The 18,631-nt window shown below is 53.7% G+C and overlaps 1 protein-coding gene across 3 annotated transcripts in view; it reads left to right on the top strand.

Moving 5' to 3' along the window:
- Positions 1–18,631, top strand: part of SLC39A11 (solute carrier family 39 member 11) — a 95,851-nt gene that overhangs the window by 40,397 nt on the left and 36,823 nt on the right. For all 3 annotated transcript variants that reach the window (XM_074847074.1, XM_074847073.1, XM_074847072.1), the window contains exon 6: positions 12,424–12,594. In XM_074847074.1, coding sequence (XP_074703175.1) covers positions 12,424–12,594 — 171 coding nt within the window. The remainder of the gene's footprint in view (positions 1–12,423; positions 12,595–18,631) is intronic.

Genomic DNA, 18,631 nt, shown 5'->3' with positions numbered 1-18,631 from the left:
TCGAGAGGCATTTGCTGCCCTCCCCCAGCTCCAGGTCTCTGCTGAGCCGAGAGCAGCACCCAGGAGACGGGGTCCTGTGGATCTTCTAAATGTTGAGGACCAGAGACCTGCTGGAGCATCTGCTCTGCCCCGTCCCCACCGATCACAGTGAGCTCAAGCCTTGTCAATGGTGAGGATGATGATGGGCACAGCTTTGCGCCCTGCATGGCCAGGGCCGTGTGATAACCCTCTGCAAGGGCAGATGTTGTCAAACCCCCAGAAAACTGGGACGTTCTTGCTGCAGGGCTTGAAGCGAGCGCAGGGGACTCCTGGGGCAAGTGGGGACGTCCTGACCCCCTCAAACCATCCTGGGTGGTTAGGCTGGAGCTGAAGGCTGGAGCCATGCAGCCTGTTTCTACTTAACTCTGTTAGAGACAGGAGTTTTCATTTCTGAGACATTCATCCCAGATCCATAAATCAGAATTTATTGAAGGAAAAAAAGCCTAGACCTCAAAGAGTCTTGTCGTGCAGCTGAGGCTGTCGATGAAGCCGTTTCACGACGTAACGCTGTGGGTTGAGCCCTGGTTTTGCTTTTCTGGTTTTACCCTAAGGACTACCTAAAATAAGAAAATTTAAAATTTAATAGTGCTGTCACACGGAAGAAAAAGACTGCGATCCTTTCATTAACATGGGAAGGCGTCTCCTGCTCCTCTGGCAGCGCAGGGCTCAGTTCAAATCTGTTTTTTTCCCCTCGGGCATTGCCCTGCTGCAGAGGATGGTTCCTCTGAAGTGTGAGAAGTGAAATCTCCTGCTCTTCTTCCTGGGTGCTCGTTACACACCGGCTAATGAGCACCCCTCGGTCACAGACTGGCCGTTGGGGTGGGAGCGTGTCTGTGGGTGCCTTTGGGATCCATCCACCCCCTGTGCTGCCATCACTGGGGCGTTGGGGGGGGATGTGACAGCAGTGGGGTCCCAGGTGGGGGGTCCCACCACCCGAGCCCCTGGCTGTTCCAGGTCTCTTTCCATCCCTCAATCTGTTAGAAATCTGCTCGTTTTGCAAAAGTCCCGTTGTTCGGCTGGAATTTGTGTCTGCGGATGAAGGGGGCAGCGTGTGTGCGCGTGCGATAGCATCGGGCTGTATCACACTCGGAAACTCGCCCGTCTCAGCAGCGCGGGCGAGCGGGGGATGATGGATTGTGCTCCTGAAAGCAGCCTGATGGTTTGGTTTTGCCAGGAGAGTGGGCAAAAATCCAATTGGCTTGTCCCTTCGGGGGGGAGCCGGGATTGATTTTGTAAGTCCGAGGGCTGAGCTGCTGAGAACAAAAGAGCACTTTATTTATTTGCCTTGGAAATCGATTATTTATTCATTTTATTTTTCAGACTATGACAATAGCCCCTTTTCCCAAGTGTGTGTTCAGTCTGCCCGACCGTGCCAGCAACAGATCTGGGGGGATCGGTGCCTTTCCTGGACCGGGTGAGGGGAAGGACAAAGGCCCCCCTGGAGCCCCCTTCCCTTCCATTAGAGAGGCTGCAAGTGGCCTCTGCACCCCTGGACTTAAAAAGTTGTTGCTTTGTAATTTCTCCTAACTATCCGCTGCCCCAGGAAGCCTCGGCTGCAAGAGACAGGTGATAATTCGGGAAAGATGCTGCTTGGAGGAGTGTTGGGTTTGGAGTAGGGCAGTTCCTGCCTCTAACTTGGAGCTCGGCTCTCGTGACTGACACGGCTCTGTTGTGCCACTTCCATCTCTAGTTAAACCTCTGGGCTCTAATGCATTTATCCATCAATTTTTATTTTCAAGCAAATTTATTTAATTAATTAATTAATTTGCAAAGAGAATTTCTCTAGCTGAAGCCACCGTGTCCTTTCTGAATAATAGAGGAGCAGGTGACTTTGAATAACGGGTATGTGAGGGTGAAAGAAAAAGAGAAATAACGGAGAGCAAGAATTGAGCAGCTCATCTCACTTGTCTCTAGTTTGGCGTCTTGAAAGTGCTGGAAAGAGATTTTGTGGTAAAAAGCAAGTGGCAAGAGCTGCTCTTCTGTTCTGCTCTCTGGGATGCCAATGACACGGTCCCATCGGTTCTGAGAGCTGCTCCCGGAGACTGTGCCGGCCTTAGTTTCTGCTCCATGGATTTCCATACTTTCATCCAGCTCTAATTAAAAAAAAAAAAACCCTAAAAAACCAAAATGAGGCAGGAGAGAAGCGTTACAGGGAAGATAAACTGGGGTATAACGTGGCAATGAGTGGATTAAAGTGCAGAGGGAAGACGATGCCGGAGCATCCTGGGGCAGGAGGCAGAGTTGGCTCCTTCACAGATGTGGCCCTGATGTGCCGGGACGGTGGCGGCACCCTGCGGGGACGGTGGCGGCACCCTGTGGGGACGGTGGCAGGTGGTTGCCCTGGGCCCGTGGCCATGTGCCACCGCGCCAGGCAGCCGGGGGGCTGCATGGAGGAGGGTCAGCGGGACACCCGTCCTCCCAGCCGCCCCTGTTGCTGCCGGATTATCATCTAAGCCTGGTGCAGGAGGACTGCCTGGTCCCTTAATAGCTCCTGATAAAAAATCCTGTTTTCTTTTTAAGCAGGTAATGAGATTTTTATGTGTTTTTTCTTCCTTCAGAGATTTGCTGTGTCTGATCTTGCTCAGATCAGAGGCTGTTCCTTGCCAAGGATCAGAGATCCGAACATAGCTCAGCCTTCTGAAATGAAGCGATTAAATTAACTCGGATGTGTAAAATTTCAGCATCAAATGATTCAGCGATGCACTTTATCTACTGGGAACTCCTTAAAGAGCTCTTGGAAGTTAGCGTGAAGTAGTTTGCTTAAAAGGACCTGGTGCATGTAATTACATGTAACATCGTGCTTTTGCTCTCGCTGAAGAAATTAATCCTTAAATGCTGTAAACATGGAGCAGTGAGGTTTTTGGCATTCCTCCTGCCTTCTGACATCAGGCAATCTGCGTCGCCCGAGGGCCGAGCGGCACCTTGGCCTTGCTATTGCTGCCGGTTGCCACCATGTGCTTGGCTGATGCTGTGTCACCTCTGTCACTCGGGTTTGAAGCAGCCTTGGGGGCACTGTTCACCGCGATGCCCCGTGCCTTATGGGGGAGATTTCCTGATGATTTCGGGGGCAGGAGCGTGTGGTGATGGGGTTCAGGCAGTTCCCAGTGCTGGGATCTCCCTCCTGCGCATCCCCCCCACATGCAGTGGGTGCAGCGAGGGACCCTCCCCCAGCAGACCCTGCTTCAAAGCCTGTGCCGCAGCCGTTGTCCTCTGCGTCCTCATGGCACCAACATCGCTGTGAACGGGGGTTTTGGAGCCTGTGACAGCGAATCCCCGTGGCTCTGGAGGAATGAACATGAGCCAGCAGTGTGCCCAGGTGGCCCAGAAGGCCAATGGCATCCTGGCTTGTACCAGCACCAGCATGGCCAGCAGGGACAGGGAAGGGATCTCACCCCTGGGCTCGGCACTGGTGAGGCCGCCCCTCGATGAGTGGGTTCAGTTTTGGGCCCCTCACCCCAAAAAGGCCATTGAATGACTCGAGCGTGTCCAGAGAAGGGCAACGGAGCTGGTGCAGGGTCTGGAGCACAGGTCTGATGGGGAGCGGCTGAGGGAACTGGGGGGGTTTAGTCTGGAGAAGAGGAGGCTGAGGGGAGACCTCCTGGCCCTCTGCAACTCCCTGAAAGGAGGGTGCAGAGAGGGGGGATGAGTCTCTTGAGCCAAGGAACCAGCGCCAGGACCAGAGGGAACGGCCTCAAGCTGCGCCAGGGCAGGGTCAGACTGGCTCTTAGGAAGGATTTCTTTGCAGAAGGGGTTGTTGGGCGTTGGAATGGGCTGCCCAGGGCAGGGGGGGAGTCCCCATCCCTGGAGGGGTTGAAGAGTCGGGTTGACCCAGCGCTGAGGGATCTGGTGGAGTTGGGAACGGTCAGGGTGAGGTTCATGGTTGGACTGGAGGAGCTTCAAGGGCTTTTCCAACCGAGGTGATTCTGTGATTCTGTGAATAAGGTGCTGGTTTAATTCACCCAGTGGAGATTTCCAGTCTGGGCCAACTTTGGACAACCCGTGCTGTTCCTTCCCCTTATTGCATTTCTCCAACGCCTTTCCCTCTGAATGAAGAGCATGTTACAATTCATTTTCCCCTAGAAAAGTGCACCCAAATGCATGCTGGCAGCTCTCTGGGGTGACGGGAACTTTCCCGGGTGCAGGAATTAGATGGCAGCTTGAAGGATCACGGTGGTAGGAGATAAAGCGGGGCAGCAAGAAAGTTCTGGGCGTTGTGTATCGGCCTGTATGTGGTTTCTCAGACCACGGTGGATAAACAACATCATGCGGAGGGCTGGAGCAGTCATTTCATGTGAGACTCGAGGATGGATCACTGGAGCAGACGGGGAGAGGTTCATGCATTAGGATTGAGGTTTAGGGGGGACAAAGGAGGTGCTTGCGAAGTGGGGGGAGGCTGGAAGGGAAACAAGCAGTGCAGCACCAGCGAGGATGCTCCGGAGCGATTGCTGGGAGCGTTGCGAGAAGAAGGTGCCCTGGGTCCGAAGGGAGCAGGGCGGGGGGAGTGCTGAAAGTGTGTTGTGTCTCCTTCCAGGCTGGGTTGTTACTGGTGTGAGGTTTGAGTTTGGGTATCGGGCTCCCTGTTGCCCAAAGTGGGGTGGAGGATGGAGCTGGCGGGGCTGGTGCCGGCGCAGGGCAGGCTGGTGCACTCCAGCGTCCTCCTGACTCCAAACTTCAGACGGATCCTGGCAATAATAGTGTGTCTGAGAGCAAGTGGTAGTCAGTCATGCTGAATTAAACAACCTTTTATGAAAGCTCCTGTGCACGCTTGGATAAATGAAGGCGCCTAATAGACAGTGAGTCATGACACTCTATTTATCTTCCTTGCTGAAAGCCTGAGCAGATGCAGGGACCTCTTTTATCTGCCAGAAACATTGGAAAATGAATTTGTTACGTACGGGGGCCTGGAGGGGTGAGATCATGCCAGCAGGCTGGGGTTGCAGTCACTGCAACGTGCAAACGGGTGCCCCGGGTGTCCTGCTCCCGGCCCTGCCACAACACTCGGCACAGTGATGGGGTTGATGGCACCCGGAGCCTGGGCAGCCCGTGCTCCCAGCTCGAGCAGACTGAGCTCTCACTAGCAGTAAAAAAACCGCTATTTTTTCTTTTAAAACCCCCTTACTTTGACCGTAGTTGGACAACTGTGAGGAGCTGCTTGTTCAGCAGCTTTGTTCGCTGTGTGCAGACTTCCCAGGAGCTGGATTTCCCTTGCTTTTGGAGACTCATTCCTTAAAAAAGAAACCTTTTCCCTTGGCAGTTTTATTTCCAGCTCCTCTGTGATCTGGGCTGTCAGACCTGAGCAGAGCAGAGGCGACCCGGGACTCCCGCCTGGCTCGGAGCCTGCGTCACTCGCTGCCTCTCCCCATACCTGTCTGTAAAGCGGGTAGCAGTTATCCCATAAGAGGTGCTGTGCTTAATTACTTACAGTAATTAAAACCTCTTACGAAGGTGTCAGATAAGAGCAGCGTGCCTGCGTGGCAGCAGGGAGCAGATGCTCGCTAACACCCATCTGCTCTTTAGCATCGAGGCCCTTCTGTGCTCCCTGAAATTCCTGCTGCAGCGGCAAAAGGAGGACGAGGAAAACAAGGATGCGGCGAGGTTTTAGGAGGAGGACGAGGTCCCGTCGCTCGCCGCCCGCGTGCGCGAGGAACAGCTTCGATTACTTGTGTTGTGCTATGGGATGGGCGCTTGGTGCTGGGGAGAGCAGCGGGACCGATGGCGTCAGACCCAGATGCTGCCAGTAATCCTTGAAAAAAGCCTTTAAAAAAAGAAAAATATGAAAAGAGATAACGGTGATGTCCTCAGAAGGCAGAACGTGCTGGTGCTGTAACGTGGGGCGGTGCGTGGGTGCTGCTGGGAGCCTGTGTGTGTGTCTGGCTCCGCTTCCCGGCGGCTGTGGCTGTTGATTTTGATGCAGTTTTTCTTCTGGGGCTTCCTCATGGTTAAAAAAATGAAGGAAAATGAGAGGCTGGGATGATGGGAGTGGTGCACACGGGTCCATCACTGGGGAAGGGTGCTGCCTGCCTTCTGTAGCCTTCAGACGAAGGAGGGATGCTCCTTACCTCCCTCTGCCCCCCTGCCCGGGGTCTCTGTGGACCTTTGGAGATGCTTCCGCTGCCTGCGGCCCTTCGCAGCGCGGGCGAGCAGTGATGCCTTCGCGTTGCAGCAAGAGGTGGAGACCAGGGTGGATTTTGCTGATGGGACCTGTGGGCCACGGGGATGAAGCTCAACTGCCACGAAGCATTTGTTACATCTGCTTAAAGTTAATGGAGCGTCGAGGGTTTATGGAGACGAGCGGAGCGGGGAGAGGGCTTGGGTTTGCAGAGCGAGAGATGTTAATGGCATCACGCTCGCAGTCGCAGTGCGGGCGAGCGTTTCTGTAAGGGACTCGGATTGACTGTCGAGCCTTTGGGAATCGTCGAAGTTTCCAAGTAATTTTGATTTATCTCAGCCATTAGGGGAGAGAATTTAACGTGCAATTATTTTCTGTACCTCGGGAAGGGTTGTCAACTACTTGTGTTATCATTTTCTTCAGCAAATTGTTCCGTCTTCCCTACCCCCAGACGAAGGGTCAGACCAAGCTTGCTCAGCTCTCCTGGTTTTAACAGAGCAGCTATAATGCATAACACATATTTCCAGCTGCAAACGAGCAGGTGCTGGCCACAACGAGAGTGGTGTGTGGCGTTTGGAATTTGCTGGAGCGGGGCCGGCCGCCGACCTCGCGTGCGGCTGCTGCTCTCCCGCTCCCTCCCGGTGCGTTGCCGTTACCTGGGCTTAGGGGCTGCTGCCCCGCGGGTGCAATTATAATGGATATTGTAGAAACAGATGAGAGAACCAGAGACATTCCTGGGTGGAGGCTTTTGAAATAAGAGTCCTCGATGCTTTTCTTCCTTCGCCTTGTTCCCATGCGCATCAACACCAAACAATTTTTACAAATCGCTGGTGAGCAGCAGTTAATCATAGATTTTAATAAGTCTGTTGTGCATCCGTGCTTGGCACTGTCTCTCCTCCCTTCTCCCACACTTAAGAGATGGGAGCTGACAAATTTTTATAAATGAGGGTGCTAATTCATCCCTTGCAAGTTTAAACTGAAGGAAGAAAACCTGGAGCCCCCATCACGGGACTCACGTTGCTGTGAGAGCCCAGAGATCCCTCCCTCGGCTGCTGGCAGGTCTGGATCCCTTCTCGGTGAGGCAGAGTCTTGTTGCAAGAATTTGATGAGGGAAGTCGATGGGGAAAAGATGGAGGAGGATTTTGGAGCTGTAAATGATTTTCCTTCCAGCACCTTCAGCCAAGGGAGGCTCCAGATTCCCATGAATGTGGAGGAAGGAGGAGACGCCGGGATGCTGCCCGGGAGAGCATGCCTCTGCTGGGGGGGGGACCAGCTCCCTCCCCTCCCAGCCCATCTCTCCCCCCAGCATGCTGGAGCTCCCCAGTGCCATGGGGCCAGGCTGGAGGGGGAGATTTGCAGCTGAATCAAGACTAAACCAGTCTTAGGCCGCTTAAGAGGGGTTGCACAGGCTCCTCGCACAGCGGCTTTGCCGTAGCCCCATCCCCGGCTTGGCAGCCTGGTTGAACACATTTAACTTCAAGCATTTGAGAGCTGTAGGAGGAGAGAGGCAGGACTAAAGCCAGGCCTAATTAGAGAGGAGGAGAAGGGCTCTAAAGCAGATGTGAAAAGCCAGAAAGCTCTGTAGAGTTTGGTTTGAATTCAGGAGCTAAAGTGCTGCAGTAGAGGGGGGTTTTTTTGAGCACAGAGAGTAAATAGCGTATTCTTCTGTTTGTGTACTGCTTGCGAGTGCAATAAAGCTGAGCTCACGGGTAATGCAAACAGTTTTCATTAAGAAATAATCAGAAATAAAAAGCCATTTCACATGCTGATAAGAAGCCAGTTGGTTTTTATATTTCACCAGCAGTTTAAGCCATACTCAAAGCCATTTATCTTTTTCCAGTGCTGGCTGCAGAGGATATGAAAAATGCAGCAAGCTGCACATATGTAATTAAACTTTTGGCAGAATCTTTGCCCTGCGGCTTTACTAAGAAATTCAATAATGATAAATTGAGTAGAGTATATAGAGGACTTTTTGTGAACAAGATTTAAAATAATGTATGTGGCACAGATGATTATTTGCCACATAATTGTCTTGGCAACGTTCTTGCGAGCGCCCTTGTTTGATTGTGTCAGCTATTCTTTAAAAACCACCCCTTGTTCTGCTCTTATCACTACTCCAATTTGCTATTGAGGCTTTCCTGATTTTCAGCCAAGTCCGTGTTTAGCCGTAATTATTGTTTTGTTCCCCTTAGCCTGCGCAAGATGCAGCGTTTCAAGCTGGGAGCACTCTGGGTGCTGCATTTTGTGTGACAGCCGCACAAGTCCCCTCCCGTGCTGTGTCCGATGCTGTGAGCTGGTATCATCGCTCCACTGTAATTAGCCTTTTTTTTTTTTTTTTAATCTTTTCTAACAGCAATTGGAAGTAAAACGCATCACTTGACTCATGTGCGGTTTGTAGTCTCGCTGTTCTGTGTGACACTACTGGGAAAATTATGCTGGGGTTGTCTCTCTGGTTTGGTGTTGCTGCCTTTATCCTCTGCTAACGCACCGATAATTCGTATGAGGGGAAATTTTGTGTTCAGACTGTCCATCCAAACCACCCTCAGCACTTCCCCTGTAAAAGCTGCATCTATTCTGTTTATTTCCCACAGATTTCCCCCGTTTTCTGCTGGTGGGAGCAGGACTCCTCACCCCCGTGGGCAACATGGCATCCCCCCTGTCGTTTGTCACTTCTGTCCTTCAAATATGCTTGTAAAAAATCTAATTTTCATCAAAAGTTTTTTCAGTAGTAGCAAGCAGACTACTTGTAAGTAAAATAAAATGATCATTTAAAAAAAAGGTATCTAATAGAAGTGATACCTGTGTGCTGGGACTGAATGGATAGCTTAGCAGGTGGCAGGCTCATGTTAAGTGGTGGAGCTGGTCTGGACATTTGCTGTTGTTAGTGAGTGCTGTGAAATGGGTCTTTTCTGGTAATTTGGGGAGATTCTGGTACTAAAGGGGAGAGGGTGCTGCTGAAACGCCACCGTAATTCTCGACAGAATGGGAATAGCTGAAACTTCCCCACTTCTGCGACACGAGGAGATGAACGCTGGCTTTCCCTTCCCACGTGTCCCCAGGGTCCCCTCCCTGCCCAGGGAGAGCTGCGATTCCCCAGGTAATGGTGCATGAGAAATAACCAGAAGGGAGACGGGAGTGTAATAGCAGGGGGACAAATTAACATCTTTGCAAGCGGAGCAGATGCCAAGGCAGAGTTGTTTTGTTCAGAGCCGGAAAGTTAGATTTTTGGAAACGCTGATGACATTTGGTTTATCGGTTCTGTTAAGTGCCAAGCGAAAAGCAGCTGGGAGGTTCTGATTTTTTTGGCTCGTTCTGCCTAAACCATGGGGACAGGAACTGGGACATCTGGGGTTTCCACCCGTGGCTCTGCTGTGGGTTTGCTGCGTGGTTCTGGGCGAGGTGGTCCTGCCTCCCCTGCCCATCCCCTGCCTGGGAGCACATGGGCATCAGCCGTGCTGTAACAATCAGATCTTCCCTGATAAGGCAAATTGCTGGTTTTTACTCATTTTGTTTAGTTTATCCCAGAGAAGGTGAGAGTGATGTGGTCAAGGACTCAGCCAGAGCAGTGGCGTGGGGTGATGGATGGCTCCTGGAGTTGGCGTTTTGTTATGTGCTGTGCTGTGGCCGGAGGGAGAGGCTGGATCAACCCGGGGAGGAGGAGGAGGAGGCAGGCTCCAGCCTGAGCCTGGCCCTGGGGTAGGGCTGGGGTAGGTGAGAAAGAGGTGAGGGAAAATCTGAGATTGCAGAGAAAGATGTGTTGGCCACGGGCTTGTACTTTCTTGGATGACACACACTTAAGTCAGCAGATGGGTTTGGTTTTAATCACAGTATTAAAGTCAGAAATGCTAAGGATGGACAGGACCAGGTCACATCATGGGATGAGCAAAAAGAAAAAGGTAAAAAAACCAGAAGTGGCCAGTGATGGAGTAGCCTGCCTGGTGTCAGAAACGCTGATCTTAGCTGGTGCCGTGAGAGATGAGAGCGCAGTGGAGGTGCTACCCCGCTGTCAGCAGGCAGCTTTTTTGGCCTGATTCAAGAAAAAACAACTCACTGATGTTACATTCTCCATTTTTCCTGCATTCCCCCAGCAGATACCAAAGTCTGCAGAATGCAAAGCTTCCTCAGCAGCCACCGAAACCTCCGCTTTCAGCATTCATCCTGTGTTTGTACCTCACAAAAACTGCCTCGAGAGCCCACGCTGCCCTGGCTGTGGCGGCTGCTCGTGCTTTTATTGAGTGCTTGGTGCTTTCTATAAAGAGAGAAAAGCTGGTGTTTTGTCACTTGAATGCAATGCTCTTCTCTAAATGTTTCATAAACTGGTTTTCCTCTTCCCTGGAAAGCCCTTGATGCTGGAGGGGGATTCCTGCACCTCTCTGCAGCCTCCCATCACCCTGGTTTTTGTGCAGGCGTGAGGCTCTGCGGGGAGGGGGGGGCTCGGGGGGCCAAGCTCCGTCGTGCTGGCAGGGCGCTGGGTGCAGGTCTGTGGGTCAGCGTCGGTGGCTGGGGCAGGGTCAGGTGAGGATAACGCTGTCTGGGGGGCCAGGGGAACGCGTGCCAAGCAATTAAAGTAATCCAGTGGCCTGGCAGAAGAAGGAATTTCATCTCTAAGTGGCTTCAGCCCTGGCTGCCCCGTTGCCAGGGGTCTGCTGTGCCAGCGTTCCCGCAGCGAACTGGACCAGCCGCTCCGCTGGATCTGGCTGTCCTTGCTATTGCTTAAAAAAATATTTATCTCTGTCCCCGCAGGCTGGAGTGAGGCTCTGCCATCAAATGTTACTGCGCGTTATTGTCTGGGCTGGGATTTGGGGACAGAAAGTATCTGGCTCCGTACGGCTAACGACAACGACAGTATTTATCTTGCTCTGTTTGCCGGGCGGCCGCGGCGGTGGCATTTTGGGGGAAAACACGAGAGTTGGGGTTTGCAGCCCTGGTGACGCCGTGTGGGGACGGTCTGGTGGCACAGGAGGTGGCAGGAGGGAATCCGCCAAGAGCTGCCTGGTCCCACTGCCATCACGTGGGGTTTTAGTCTTTGATCTGTTTTCTTGGTACCAAAATATATTAAATTCTTGGTTTTATTTTCTGCGTCGTTGAGGACCGTTTTGGGATGCCTTCAGGTGTCCGTTTTTGTGTTACAGATGGCAAGAGGCGGAGTGTTGCTGACACCCCTGCTTTCCCAAGGCGACCTCCTGTGTCAATTTGCATGAGCCCACTTAGGCTGAGGTTCCTAATTGGCGCTGAAAATGCACGCTGTGCGCCGTGACAGTCGGGCATCATCCTGCCTCCAAATAGCAGGGGAAACAGTTGGCATTCCGTCAGAGCGGTTTCAGACGGCTCCTTACGCTGTGCCTGCGAAAAAAATCTTGGAGTGGGCAGGTCAAGGGACAGGCGAGAGAATTATATAAATCCAGGGGGAGAGAATTATATTGTCTAAATGTCAGATCTTTAATACGAAGCCGTAGCTGTTGCTGTGTGAGGCTGAGGAATTCGTGCTCCTCGTTTCTTGGCTTCCCTTCACCTTTTCATGCTGAAGGTGAACAGTGAAGGTCACGGGGGTGTGTGGGCTTTATTACGGTGCTGACTGGGGCTTGGGTTTTAGTGGTGTGGTTTTAACTAGCTGGTTGAAATAGAGCCGATAGTAATGGTCCTGCTGGGAGCAGAGGTCTGGGAGAGCCCGGGGCTATCCGGTGATGTCTCAGCAAATGGCAGCAGCAAATCTTTTGGTAGCGGAACAAATAGTTGCTAAATACAGCTCAGTGCGCTCCTTCTGTGAGTAGGGTGGAATCAAAATGAAGCGTTGTGGGGTTTTCCTCCCTCAGCGAAGGCAGTGGAACTGCAGACCTGCCAGCTTTGGGGTTGGGGTGGGGGGACGGTCTCACTGTGGGTCCCCACGGCTGCTGCCCGGCAGCTCTGTCCTCATCATCCTCGTCAGGCACCGGCCTCAGAGCTTGTCCCCGACAGATCGGGGCTTTGCAGGCAGGTGTGAGTCCGAGGGTGATGCTGGGGGGCCGGGAGTGGGTCCCAGGAGGAGGAGGTGGGGGCAGAGGATGAACTTCTGTCTCAGGGTCTCCCTGGTCTGTGGGCTCTGCGGTCTGCGTGGAGGGAAACCCTCTACCCTAAACTGCAACGAAGGGCAGGGGGAGCCAACACACACCCCTTCAGCCTTCCTTTGGTTAATGTTTTTCCTTCTCTCTGCTTTTTCCTGCTGGGAGGGGTGACAGGAGATGCCCAGCTGTCCGTCTGGCCCCCTCGGCTGACCCGGCTGTTTTTTGTACCCCCAGACAAAGGTGAGAACGGGGAGCCCTACCAGAGGAGGAAGGGTGCGGGGGTCAGCCTGCCAGACGGCCCCCCGGCGTTCCCCGCGGCCAGGGACGGTGCCCCGCCGGCCGGCAGCAGCAGCTGGAGGCGGATTATGCTGATGATCCTCGCCATAACCATCCACAACATCCCAGGTAAGTCCTGTCCGTCTGTCCATCCATCCCGGCTCACGGGCAGCCTCTTCGCAGGGTCGATGCTTGAACATCTGCAGCCCCACTCGCTATTGCCAGCCTGTTGTGGGCGAAAATTGTAAATCTGAGAGTATATTGAGAAGGATGACACTGTAAAGACAACAAATTCTGGTCTGTCTTAAGTTCTCCTCTGGTCTGAGCACCAGCAAGAGATGCATTTTAAAGTGGCATTTCTCTGTGGGAGTAAATGCAGTTGGGGTTTTCTTATTTAAGGGATGGATTTTGCCAATAGGTGGGAAACTGCAGAGCCCCAATGGAGGGCTGTGTCCTGCCAGAGGCTGGACTTTGAGACTGCAGAAAAAGCTGCAATAAAAAAAAAAAAATAATTTGTAACAGCTGAGGACACTCGGCTGCTTTGCAATTCTTGATGATGTTGAAAGTAATATAAGGCAGGCTTTTTGAATGCTTGCTTTCCTGGTTTCCTCTCCCCTCCCTCCTCCTCCTCTTCTCCTTCTCTCCCCTTTTCTTTCTCCCTTCTCTGCTCAGTCTCTGCCTCTCTCAGGTTGTAGCCTGCGTTGGGGTGGGTGCAGGGGAATAGGAAATGGCTTTTCTGCGTAACTTGGATCTGTAAACTTGGGGAAAAATGAGGAGTGCCTTTGGAAGAGTGGTGGTTTCTCGTTGGCAAGGAGGTGGCTATTGTCAGTCCTGAGAGCTGTGGCAGCACGGGCCTTTAACCCTCAGAGCCAGGGAGGGGGCAGCTGCCTTGTGTCCTCACGTCTGCTTTTCGATTTCTAGAGCGGCTTTTATCCGATGCCAGGGCATCCCTCTTAAATTCCACCACTGGATGGGCTTCCCAGGTGAGGAGGTTCCATTATGGGTCTGAAATCACAGGTCCTGTATTTCTCCCCCCTGCAAGGGCACCGCAGGGTTGAACAGCAGGGAAAAAATCAAAGCAAACACGTAGCGGGTTGTCTCAGCGTTGGAGCTGGGCTGCGCGTGGGTGTTCGTCTCCTTGAGCACTTGTGAGCTGCTTCCTTGGCTCTGGGCGCTAATTGCTGCCTTCTAGCTGGTCATTGCCCTTGGGTGCTCCTGCTTCCGTGAATTTTCCTCTTTTCATCCCTTTGTTTTTTTTCTTCTTAGTTATATGTCGATAACTCAGACGCCTTAGTTCAGCTCCATGTATTGCTGGGGGAGGCAGATGCCTGGCAGACGAAGCAAGTAGGGAGCTTTAAATTAGCCACACACGCAAAAAAAGGGGAAGTGTTTGCACCGAGTGAACCGTAATTAGATTTCATCCTTCAAATGAAGTGTCAGGGAGGCAGGGTGAAGAGCCGGGCTGCGTGTGCATCTCACTGCCTCGGGCTCTGTCAGCTGGGGATTCCTGTCTGTCACCAGCAAAAAAAGAAAGTTTTGCAGAGGAGTGAACAAAGCCTCACCCGTAGCAATAGGTTAATGGCAACATGGCCCTGGCTGCCACAGAGATGCCGGTCTAACCTTTCATTGCTTCTGCAAGAGCACAAAACCACCCTTGGATGGTTGCAGAGGCTCAGAAATTCTCTCTTGCATCTTAAAGGTCAAAATATTAAAGCTTAATATCCAGAGAGGTGTGTGAGAGCGGTAGCCTGCGGATGGTTCTGCTGCTTGGCCGCTGCCCGGAGGCTTGGCTCAGCTCAGCGGGGGTCTCGGGGTCGCGGTGGGGGTGTCTGTCCCCAGAGTCCCCCTCCTGCTCTTTTCCAGCTGGTGTGTGCCTTTCCAGCAGCCCCCCAGTGCTGTTGTGGGGCTGGGAGGGTGATGGTGCCTGTCTGTGCTCGGTGGGGCCGTTCACCGATGGCAAAGCCCTGTACCAACGTCCCCCTTTCAACGGGGATTTGCCCAAAGTCATCCAGAAGTTTCAAGTGGCAGAAGTTGAACTTGAGCCTGGGTCTGACATCGTGCTCCCCAGAGCCCTACCTGCAGGTCGCAGGGGTTTTGCCCTAATTAATAATTCAAATTGTGATTAAAAGAGGAGCTTGTGGCTTGCCCTGCTCATTACCAGGGTCTCTGGTCTTTCTTTTAGACTGGCTCTTAGGAAGGATTTCTTTGCAGAAGGGGTTGTTGGGCGTTGGAATGGGCTGCCCAGGGCAGGGGAGGAGTCCCCATCCCTGGAGGGGTTGAAGGGTCGGGTTGACCCAGCGCTGAGGGATCTGGTGGAGTTGGGAACGGTCAGCGTGAGGTTCATGGTGGGACTGGAGGAGCTTCAAGGGCTTTTCCAACCCAGATGATTCTGGGATTCTTGCATGAAGAAGCAGATGCTGGTCCAGCCTCTCAGGACGGGGCTTGACTTGGCTTTCGCTGAAGCCCTTTTGCTTTCCCAGCAAAGCCTTGGTGACACTTCTCCGATGTGCCGCGGCCCCTGCGTGTGGCGCAGGGTTTGGAAACACTGTAATGCTCTACCTCAATTATCATCCCTGCAAGCGGAAAGGCTGACACTATAATTAGCGCCGACTCCCGCAGTGTAATGACACCTCGGTTCGCGTGCGGGGTGGCAGCGCCTGGGCTGGGGGAGGAGGCGGGAGGTGCTGAGCCGAGAAGTTGCGGGTGCTCAGCGCCTCGGCACGGCTGCCAGACGCGGGTGCTGCCTCGCCGGGCCCCTGCGCTTGCAAAATCGCTCAGCGCTCGCTTCGGCAGCAGCATGTGGCTCCGGTGCGGTGGCTGGTGCTGGCTCCCCTTCCCCGTGAGCCTGACGTGCTTGCGTGGAGCCTGTCATCGGAGGGTGGTGCAGGTAATTCCCAAGGGGTTTCTGTCCTGCCCTTGTCTTCGTAAGGCTTTGTGAATCTTGGCAGCCCTGGGCGGGGAGTGCAAGGGAGTGCAACCCCCAGCAATGCTCCAGGCCTGGGGAGGAGTGGCTGGAGAGCTGCCTCAGAGAGGGACCTGGGCGGGGATTGATAATGAGCCAGCAGTGTGCCCAGGTGGCCAAGAAGGCCAATGGCATCCTGGCTTGTACCAGCACCAGCATGGCCAGCAGGGACAGGGAAGGGATCTCACCACTGGGCTCGGCACTGGTGAGGCTGCCCCTTGACTCCTGGGTTCAGTTTTGGGCCCCTCACTCCAAAAAGGCCATTGAATGACTCGAGCGTGTCCAGAGAAGGGCAACGGAGCTGGTGCAGGGTCTGGAGCACAGGTCTGATGGGGAGCGGCTGAGGGAACTGGGGGGGTTTAGTCTGGAGAAGAGGAGGCTGAGGGGAGACCTCCTGGCCCTCTGCAACTCCCTGAAAGGAGGGTGCAGAGAGGGGGGATGAGTCTCTTGAGCCAAGGAACCAGCGCCAGGCCAAGAGGGAATGGCCTCAAGCTGCGCCAGGGCAGGGTCAGACTGGCTCTTAGGAAGGATTTCTTTGCAGAAGGGGTTGTTGGGTGTTGGAATGGGCTGCCCAGGGCAGGGGGGGAGTCCCCATCCCTGGAGGGGTTGAAGAGTCGGGTTGACCCAGCGCTGAGGGATCTGGTGGAGTTGGGAACAGTCAGGGTGAGGTTCCTGGTTGGACTGGAGGAGCTTCAAGATCTTTTCTAACCCAGATGATTCTGGGATTCTGTGAGGGGGATGCAGCCGGGGGGGTGACTGCTCCTGTCCTTGCTGGATCCCTGCTCTGCCCAAGTGCCTCTGACAGGCTGAGGGTGGTCTGGCTCCTTTGAAACTTGTGATGTTTCACATCTGAGCCCAAACTCTACGATATCCCTCCGTCCCGTCGTTAAAACCCTTGGAAGGACCAGGTCCAGCCCTGTTCTCCCTGACTGATGGGGAACGGGCTCTCTCTTTTATTGCCAGCAGAGCACAGTTTTATTTACTTTGAGCACCATTTAGGGATGAACGTGTTTCTGTCTTGGCAGTGCATCTATCTTCGGTTTCAGGCAAATGTGCTGGAAGCCGGTTAATATGTGGGTGAGATAATTGAATGTAAAGACCAGCCTCTTGTATTGAGTTTGTATTTAGTGGGCTCTGCCGGCAAGCGAAAGGTTTGTTAATTTGTTCCAAAGCTGGGGCTGGCAATGTAAAGAATAAATTGATAATGACAGGAGATGCCAAACTACAGACTATTCCTGCTAATTAATATTCATATATGCTGGGTTTAGTGGAACATTAATTATGTATTTAATCAAGGCCTGTTTATTCTGGTTTATCTTTGTACCTTGGGTGGCTGTTATGCTGAAGACTTCAGATTAATTAAAATGTTACTGGTGTATCACAAATAACAATTAGCGAGGTGTGAGTTGAACCACCTTTCTCTTTGCGCTCTTTTAGAAGGGAGGAGGAGAGCCCAGCAGGACGGGGGCCGTGGGGCTCCTCGGGGAGCTCCTCGGGGTGGGGGATGCTCTGCTGGGAGCCGAGCTGCCGTGGCGTGCAGGCAGGGGGGTCCCTGCTGCAGTTTGGGGGTTCCTCTGGCATGGAGGTGCTGCAGGAGCCCCTAACGCTCCAGGCGAGAGGGAGGACAGGACCAAGGCTGTGTTCTGCAACCATCTTCATGCCCCGGGGCTCTCCCTGGTGTTCACTGGGGTGTCGTGGGGGTCCCCGCCTGCCTGGGACCCTTGGTGTCTCAACCAGAGCCTTGGTCATTTTTGGGTGGGAGTCTGTCACGGCAGTGGGCATGGGGAAGGAGTTGCAGATGTCTGGTTGTGGTGGTGCCCTGCCTTGCTTTCCTCCAGCAGCTGGGAAACGTGGGTTTCTCTGCCACAAAACCCGCTCAGCTGATGGCAGGCACCCGGCTGGGATCCTGCTCACTGCGGGGACCGCGATGCCTCATCCCTCCATCACCCCGAGGAGCATCCCCACCCGCGCACCCTCCTCCGTTGCCGCTTGCTCCCGGGGGCGGCAGCGGGGCTGATGCCGGGTCTGGCTGCCGGCAGACACGAGGTGATGCTTCCAGCCACCCCAACGTTGCCAAGGAAACCTGAATTTTCCTTTTTCTTTGCAATGCTTTGGGGCCGGAGCGGTGGGCAGAGCGTGGTGGCCCCGTCCCCAGGAGCCGCACGCAGAGCCAGAGCCATCCGCTTTGCTCTGGCCCTTTCCTTCCTGCAAGAAAATATCTTGCTTTTCCATATTCAGTCCTATCACTCCGTGTTTGCTCCCTGGTTCGATTTCTGCGACGTTTCTGCCTCGAGTGTCACCGTTAAGCAGAGCTGTCTGGGAGGGAGCAAATGGGACACGGCAGCAGCACCACAGTGTGCACCTCTGGTCGTAGTGCGAGGCGGCACCAATATCCCCTTTTCTCCCCCCAAATCTCACGTGGCTCCACCTGAGGTTTCCTCTCCACTTCCCATTGCCAGAAACCCATTAATAAACTGGATTTTTTTTTTTTTTTTAACGAGAAGGAGCAAAGCAAGGAGCAGGACAGAGCACGTGAGCTAAACATGGAACTAATTCACCCTTGGTGGTGAAGGTGCTGCGGAGGGAGGGGTGGTGGGGTATCACTATGGGCAGGAGGGAAAAGATTTTAAATGGAGAAACTTCTAGATGGTGATGTTTATGGGAAGGACAAGCGAGTCTCCTGAGAAGCTGCGCTGGGTGGGGGGAAAGGTCCCTGCACCCCTGGGTGACAGCGTCCAGGTTCATCCCCCTTGGGACTGTGCTTGGAGATGGCAGCAAGAGGCACCGGCGCTGTGCTTTGGCACACAGTGGTGATTTTGGGGACCCTCCTTCTCTGCTTGCCCAGGAGGGAGAAATTTAGCCCCAAAACTCATAGGTTGGATTCTGGCCAATGCTTGGAGTTGGGGGCAAGATGATGCCCTGGGGAAGGTACAGCTGGGGGCCGGTGTGGAGGAGAGGGTGCAGGATTGACAGCGCTGGCACCCTGCTTGTGTCCCCCTGTCACCGGGCTGGCATCAATGTCTCCGGGTGTCCTCACGTCAAGGCATGACCGTGTCCTTTACTCACAGTGGCAGTTCCTGGTGTTGGTGATCGATTTAGGCCAGGCAGCTCCTGCCTGTCCCCATGGCAGCTCTGTGTCACCTCTCCATCCCCAAGGAAGGAGCAGGGTCTGGCAGCGTGGACTGCTGCCACTTTGTTTTATCC

The sequence above is a fragment of the Strix aluco genome, chromosome 21 (genome assembly GCF_031877795.1).
Source record: "Strix aluco isolate bStrAlu1 chromosome 21, bStrAlu1.hap1, whole genome shotgun sequence".
NCBI classification, from domain to species: Eukaryota; Metazoa; Chordata; class Aves; order Strigiformes; family Strigidae; genus Strix; species Strix aluco.
The sequence above is the reverse complement of the archived record's forward strand: the minus strand, read 5'-3'. Positions and strand labels throughout refer to the sequence as shown.